At 42.5% G+C, this 7889-nt stretch overlaps 1 protein-coding gene across 1 annotated transcript in view; it reads right to left on the minus strand.

The window, feature by feature from the left end:
- kmt2b (lysine methyltransferase 2B) overlaps positions 1-1611 on the minus strand; it is a 35947-nt gene extending 34336 nt beyond the window's left edge. Inside the window, exon 1 of the mRNA XM_002940632.5 lies at positions 1342-1611. Within this exon, the coding sequence (XP_002940678.3) occupies positions 1342-1584 (243 nt within the window). The 5' untranslated portion in view covers positions 1585-1611. The remainder of the gene's footprint in view (positions 1-1341) is intronic.
- Between the last annotated feature and the right edge of the window lie 6278 nt (positions 1612-7889).

Consider the following 7889-nt stretch of genomic DNA (forward strand, 5'->3'; position numbering starts at 1 on the left):
CCCCCCCCAGTCTGCCTACAACTCCCAGCATCCTCCCAGGCACATCCAGTTCACAAGCAGAAAGGTTACAGAGTACTGCACCCCTTCCTACTGTGTCCCCCCCCCCCCCCCCAAGTCTGCCTACAACTCCCAGCATCCTCCCAGGCACATCCAGTTCACAAGCAGAAAGGTTACAGAGTACTGCACCCCTTCCTACTGTGTCCCCCCCCCCAGTCTGCCTACAACTCCCAGCATCCTCCCAGGCACATCCAGTTCACAAGCAGAAAGGTTACAGAGTACTGCACCCCTTCCTACTGTGCCCCCCCCCCCAGTCTGCCTACAACTCCCAGCATCCTCCCAGGCACATCCAGTTCACAAGCAGAAAGGTTACAGAGTACTGCGCCCCTTCCTACTGTGTGCCCCCCCCCCCAGTCTGCCTACAACTCCCAGCATCCTCCCAGGCACATCCAGTTCACAAGCAGAAAGGTTACAGAGTACTGCGCCCCTTCCAACTGTGCCCCCCCCAGTCTGCCTACAACTCCCAGCATCCTCCCAGGCACATCCACTTCCCAAGCAGAAAGGTTACACAGTACTGCACCCCTTCCTACTGTGCCGCCACCCCCCCCCCCCCCCCAGTCTGCCTACAACTCCCAGCATCCTCCCAGGCACATCCACTTCCCAAGCAGAAAGGTTACACAGTACTGCACCCCTTCCTACTGTGCCGCCACCCCCCCCCCCCCCCCCCAGTCTGCCTACAACTCCCAGCATCCTTCCAGGCACATCCAGTTCACAAGCAGAAAGGCTACAGAATATACAGCATACTGCACCCCTACCCATTGTGTCCCCCCCCCCAGTCTGCCTACAACTCCCAGCATCCTTCCAGGCACATCCAGTTCCCAATCACAGAGTACTACACCCCATTGCCCCCCCCCCCCCCAGTCTGCCTACAACTCCCAGCATCCTCCCAGGCACATCCACTTCCCAATCACCAATCACCAATCCACTTCCCCCCCCCCCCTAGAAACCTAGAAGACCAAGGCAAATGCCCTGAGACGAACCCTGCCCCCTGGGGGAATGACAAAGGAAGATGAATGTTTGGTTTCAGGGCCCCCCTCTATCTCACACAAGGATATCTGGCCCCGGAGAGGATGCTGGGAGCCTAATGCTTGTCACAGAACTACAATTCCCATGAGCCCCGGTGAGACGGTTAGGCGGGGATAGGCGCTGGGCTGCCTGTCTCTGATACAAGTGGGCGGCTCTCTCTCTCTCTCTCTGCGCTTTGACAGCTGCAGCTTCCCTCCCACAAACCCCCATCCAGGGGCCCCGGTGGAACCCGTAAGCCAGCCACGCCCCCCTGCTCACCTCGCCGCTGTCACTGTCCCGGCCGCAGGCCCCCTTCAGCCGCTTCAGGTTCCGGTGCAGCCCGAGTATCTGCAGCTGAGCCGAGTCCGGGTTCTCGGAGCACGCCGCCTCAGCCGACACCTGGAAAGGCACACGAACCCGCTCCGCCCGGCTCCCGCTGCGTCCAACCCACGGCCGGCCCGGAAAGCGGCCCCGCACCGAGCCCGAGGCTCCGGGACCAGCCGAGGCCGCAGCCGCCGCCATCTTTATCCGCTCTGGGAACTACAATAATAATTGAGCACAGCGCCGGCGCCAAAACCTCCAAGCTGCTCTCGCACGGAACGACGGGAAGTGTAGTCTTTTGACGCACTCGGAGGGCAGTTCCTATAGGTCAATGCACTACATTTCCCAGCAAGCAGTGCGCGGAAGGCGGTGACGAACGAAGGCGTGGAGAGCGCGGGGAAACGCGGGAGATGTAGTCACGGTATCATGTCACTGCGGATGAAGAAAATGATCGCGTTTAAACGCCGCAGCCTCTCGATTCAGGGGTCTTGGGGTGCAATTACAGCGTTGGGGCTCGGCAAATGGCTATTGAAAGCGAGCAATATGAAGGGGAAACCCAAGCTGTCACCAGAGGGGTACATAGACAGGTGGGGGATAGAGGCATGCTGGGAAATGTAGTTTCTACGGCATTCAGATGACAATAATACGCAGGATTCGTACTACAAGTTCCAAGTGCTGTCAGTTTGGCGCATTGCATTTCGGGTTATGGAGTTCAAGAGACCGCGTTTCAGGCTGTATGGGGAGGCGCAAAGACTACAATTCCCAGGATTCTATGTACTAGGGAAACTCCGTATGAACTCCCACAGGGAGTGATGCTAGGAGCAGCCGGGTCACTCTGTATATCTCACAGCATTTGTATATGGGATTCCGTGTGTGTATAGTAAGGCACAATGGGACGGTGTGTATAGTCAGTACATGGGGCTGTCGCATATGTAGGTTGAACGTATTCCTTACCTATTACAATGGGGGCTGTAATAAAGCCCAACCCCCCTGCTTCTTGGGCTGAATGCCCCTCAGCCTGGAATTCAGCAGCCAATCAGAAGGGACTTAGTGCAGTCTCCTATGAGGTCGTGTGTCATCCTTATCCAGTAGTTAGACTGTAAGCTCTACGGGGCAGGGAGCTCTATCCTCTTGTCTCTTTGATTCTTAACTTATTGCAACTGTATCTTGGGGGGGGGGAGTAACTTTTAGTATGTTATACAATGGCCTGTTCTTAGAAACTTTTCAATTGGTCTTCACTTTTTTTGTTTATGTTTTAATTATTTACCTTCCTTTTTTGACTTTTGTACAGAAGCTAGGAAGGGGGCGGGGCTAGGGGGAGTATCCAGGGGCCAAATATTTGGGGAGCCAATAGGCAGGAGCTTATGACCCCTGAGGGGGGTATTTCTCTGTATTGTCATCATAATGGGAATCCGGACCCCCAACCTTATTCTCTCTCCCCCCTCCTCTTAATATTTCCCCACGTCTCTCTCTGTTACCATAGATACACTATACACATATATTCCGTGTGTAATGTAGCCACTCCCTTCTTTATTGGGAAGTAGGGATAATATGATGGCTCCGCCCCCATACAGGGCAGTTTGGGTGGGAGTGAGAGGGAACACTCTGCTCTATACACATGAGGGGATAAGTACCATGGACAGCAAAAGCAGCCTCACTGTATAGCCATAGCCACTAGATGGCGCTGTGTTAGAGCCAAGCATGTAGCCCAGAAGCGAATGATCCTCTTACAGGGAGGCACGCGGCAAGCAGCTCGACTAGTCTGGCACTTTGTAAATAAGCACACGTTTATTGTAAATCTGTTTTTATTAGAATACTCACAGCCTGTAGCCAATCAGAGCATTGAAACAGTCAGAAAGATAAACCAGCCTGTAGCCAATCAGAGCACTGGAACATTCAGAGATCTAAACTAACCTGTAACTTATGAGACCACTGTATCATTCAGAGATCTAAACCAACCTGTAACTAATCAGATCACCGGAACATTCAAAAACTAAACCAGCATGTAGCCATTCAGACCACTGTATCATTCAGAGATCTAAACCAACCTGTAGCCAATGAGAGCACTGGAACATACAGAGATCTAAACCAGCCTGTGGCCAATCAGACCACTGTATCATTCAGAGATCTAAACCAACCTGTAGCCATTCAGATCACTGTATCATTCAGAGATCTAAACCAACCTGTAGCCAATGAGAGCACTGGAACATACAGAGATCTAAACCAACCTGTAGCCATTCAGATCACTGTATCATTCAGAGATCTAAACCAACCTGTAGCCAATGAGAGCACTGGAACATACAGAGATCTAAACCAACCTGTAGCCATTCAGATCACTGTATCATTCAGAGATCTAAACCAACCTGTAGCCATTCAGATCACTGTATCATTCAGAGATCTAAACCAACCTGTAGCCAATGAGAGCACTGGAACATACAGAGATCTAAACCAGCCTGTAGCCAATGAGAGCACTGTATCATACAGAGATCTAAACCAACCTGTAGCCATTCAGATCACTGTATCATTCAGAGATCTAAACCAACCTGTAGCCAATGAGAGCACTGTATCATACAGAGATCTAAACCAGCCTGTGGCCAATCAGACCACTGTATCATTCAGAGATCTAAACCAACCTGTAGCCATTCAGATCACTGTATCATTCAGAGATCTAAACCAACCTGTAGCCAATGAGAGCACTGGAACATACAGAGATCTAAACCAGCCTGTAGCCAATGAGAGCACTGTATCATACAGAGATCTAAACCAACCTGTAGCCATTCAGATCACTGTATCATTCAGAGATCTAAACCAACCTGTAGCCAATGAGAGCACTGTATCATACAGAGATCTAAACCAGCCTGTGGCCAATCAGACCACTGTATCATTCAGAGATCTAAACCAACCTGTAGCCATTCAGATCACTGTATCATTCAGAGATCTAAACCAACCTGTAGCCAATGAGAGCACTGGAACATACAGAGATCTAAACCAGCCTGTAGCCAATCAGACCACTGTATCATTCAGAGATCTAAACCAACCTGTTAAAGGCATTATTTTTTTATTTCACACATTTTCAAAGGGAAGTTAAACACATTGTTTTCTATTTTACACATTTTCAAGGGAAAATTAAATGCAATATTTTTTTTATTTCACACATTTTCAAGGGGAAGTTAAACACATTATTGCTGCGTGCCAATGCTCCTAAAATGGCCACCAGAGAAATAAAGAGGATTCATGCAATATAACCTTGAAAGTTTTGTAAAACTTTAACCAAAATATAACCAATTTTTAGTAAATTTATTAAATAAATTATTAATTTATTTAGATTGTTCTGACAAAAACCATTTCCCCCCCAAAAAAATTTTGCTGGTTTTATGAGCCGTGTACTGCGATTGCGAGTTCTTCTTAAGATCACTTTTATTTCTGTTATACAATATCCTGTTCTTAGCAACTTATTTCAGTTGGTCTTCATTTTTCATCATACTAAAAAAAAAATAAAAGTGAAGCTGGGTATTATATTGTCAGTCACTATAGGGGCAATTGGGGCAGTAGTTGGCCAGGAGAAGAGTCGGGTTCCTACTGGCCGAGCATTAATAGAAAATATATTAGTTATAAAAAAAGGGAATAACAATGTAAGCAGCTAACGCCTGAGGCAAGTGTTTCAGGGCTCACCCCCACGTGGGATTGTGTATAATAAGGATTTGGCCTGTCCTTATATACAGCTGAATATCACTAAGACTGTTCTGCCCCCAATAAGGGGTAATTATATCTTAGTTGGGATCAAGTACAGGTACTGTTTTATTATTACAGAGAAAAGGGAATCATTTAACCATTAAATAAACCCAATAGGGCTGTTCTGCCCCAATAAGGGGTAATTATATCTTAGTTGGGATCAAGTACAGGTACTGTTTTATTATTACAGAGAAAAGGGAATCATTTAACCATGAAATAAACCCAATAGGGCTGTTCTGCCCCCAATAAGGGGTAATTATATCTTAGTTGGGATCAAGTACAGGTACTGTTTTATTATTACAGAGAAAAGGGAATCATTTAACCATTAAATAAACCCAATAGGGCTGTTCTGCCCCCAATAAGGGGTAATTATATCTTAGTTGGGATCAAGTACAGGTACTGTTTTATTATTACAGAGAAAAGGGAATCATTTAACCATTAAATAAACCCAATAGGGCTGTTCTGCCCCAATAAGGGGTAATTATATCTTAGTTGGGATCAAGTACAGGTACTGTTTTATTATTACAGAGAAAAGGGAATCATTTAACCATTAAATAAACCCAATAGGGCTGTTCTGCCCCAATAAGGGGTAATTATATCTTAGTTGGGATCAAGTACAGGTACTGTTTTATTATTACAGAGAAAAGGGAATCATTTAACCATGAAATAAACCCAATAGGGCTGTTCTGCCCCAATAAGGGGTAATTATATCTTAGTTGGGATCAAGTACAGGTACTGTTTTATTATTACAGAGAAAAGGGAATCATTTAACCATTAAATAAACCCAATAGGGCTGTTCTGCCCCAATAAGGGGTAATTATATCTTAGTTGGGATCAAGTACAGGTACTGTTTTATTATTACAGAGAAAAGGGAATCATTTAACCATGAAATAAACCCAATAGGGCTGTTCTGCCCCAATAAGGGGTAATTATATCTTAGTTGGGATCAAGTACAGGTACTGTTTTATTATTACAGAGAAAAGGGAATCATTTAACCATTAAATAAACCCAATAGGGCTGTTCTGCCCCAATAAGGGGTAATTATATCTTAGTTGGGATCAAGTACAGGTACTGTTTTATTATTACAGAGAAAAGGGAATCATTTAACCATGAAATAAACCCAATAGGGCTGTTCTGCCCCCAATAAGGGGTAATTATATCTTAGTTGGGATCAAGTACAGGTACTGTTTTATTATTACAGAGAAAAGGGAATCATTTAACCATGAAATAAACCCAATAGGGCTGTTCTGCCCCCAATAAGGGGTAATTATATCTTAGTTGGGATCAAGTACAGGTACTGTTTTATTATTACAGAGAAAAGGGAATCATTTAACCATTAAATAAACCCAATAGGGCTGTTCTGCCCCAATAAGGGGTAATTATATCTTAGTTGGGATCAAGTACAGGTACTGTTTTATTATTACAGAGAAAAGGGAATCATTTAACCATGAAATAAACCCAATAGGGCTGTTCTGCCCCAATAACGGGTAATTATATCTTAGTTGGGATCAAGTACAGGTACTGTTTTATTATTACAGAGAAAAGGGAATCATTTAACCATTAAATAAACCCAATAGGGCTGTTCTGCCCCCAATAAGGGGTAATTATATCTTAGTTGGGATCAAGTACAGGTACTGTTTTATTATTACAGAGAGAAGGGTGGCCGGGAGGCAAGAAGAAACTACACCTCCTGGGGGGGCAACATAACATAATTAATAACATATAAAAGATATATAATTAAACCATAATAAATGCATATTATAAAAATAATAAATGTATAATCTGTAAATCCATTGTCAGACTGGGCCAACAGAACACTGGGAGAAAGAACCTGATGAGCCCTGCAGCCCCTGCTGACCCAACCTGCCCCCCCTGTGTGGAACTATATGAGCTACCGCCCCAATTGTCCACCTCTAGAATTTTTAGCCATTTTCAATGTTTTCATTGTTACTGTGGAGGGAAGAAAAGTTGCTGCTGCAGTGAAACCCCATCCCAGCCCCCCTGCTCAAACTAATCTATAAAATAATAAATAATATAAAATGTAATAATAATAATATATATATAATAAAATAATATAATAAATAAAATATACATTAAAAATTCCTCTGCGGAATAGCATGAGCTTCCCCCACAAATATAATCTAATAATAATATAATATAATAAAAATAATATATAATATAATAAAAGAACATATAATATTAATAATAATAATAATATTATAAAATATAAAAAAAAATATTATACAATAATAATTACTTAATTTGCTAATAATAATTATAATCATCATAATAATAATAATAAAAGTAATAATATAATATAATAAAAATAATATATCAAATAATAAAAGAACATATAATAATAATAATAACAATAATAATCATACTATAAAAAATAAATATACAATAATAATTTAATTTACTACTACTAATAATAATAATATAATAAAAATAATATATAATATAATAAAAGAACATATGATAATAATAATAATAATAATAGTAATATAATTAAAAATAATATTATTCAATAATAATAATTTAATTTACTAATAATTATTATACTACTACTACTAATAATAATATCTAATAATATAATAAAAATAATATAATGATATAAATTAAAAAAAATATATAATTAAAATAATATATTTATAATGTGGAAATCCAGGGCTGGGCTGGGCAGGTAAAAAAAACAAACAAACCCTGTGGGCCCTGCAGCCGACGCAGCCATTTCCCCTGTACTTTCAAAGAAACTTACATATCTTACATAAACA

The sequence above is a fragment of the Xenopus tropicalis genome, chromosome 7 (genome assembly GCF_000004195.4).
Source record: "Xenopus tropicalis strain Nigerian chromosome 7, UCB_Xtro_10.0, whole genome shotgun sequence".
NCBI classification, from domain to species: domain Eukaryota; kingdom Metazoa; phylum Chordata; class Amphibia; order Anura; family Pipidae; genus Xenopus; species Xenopus tropicalis.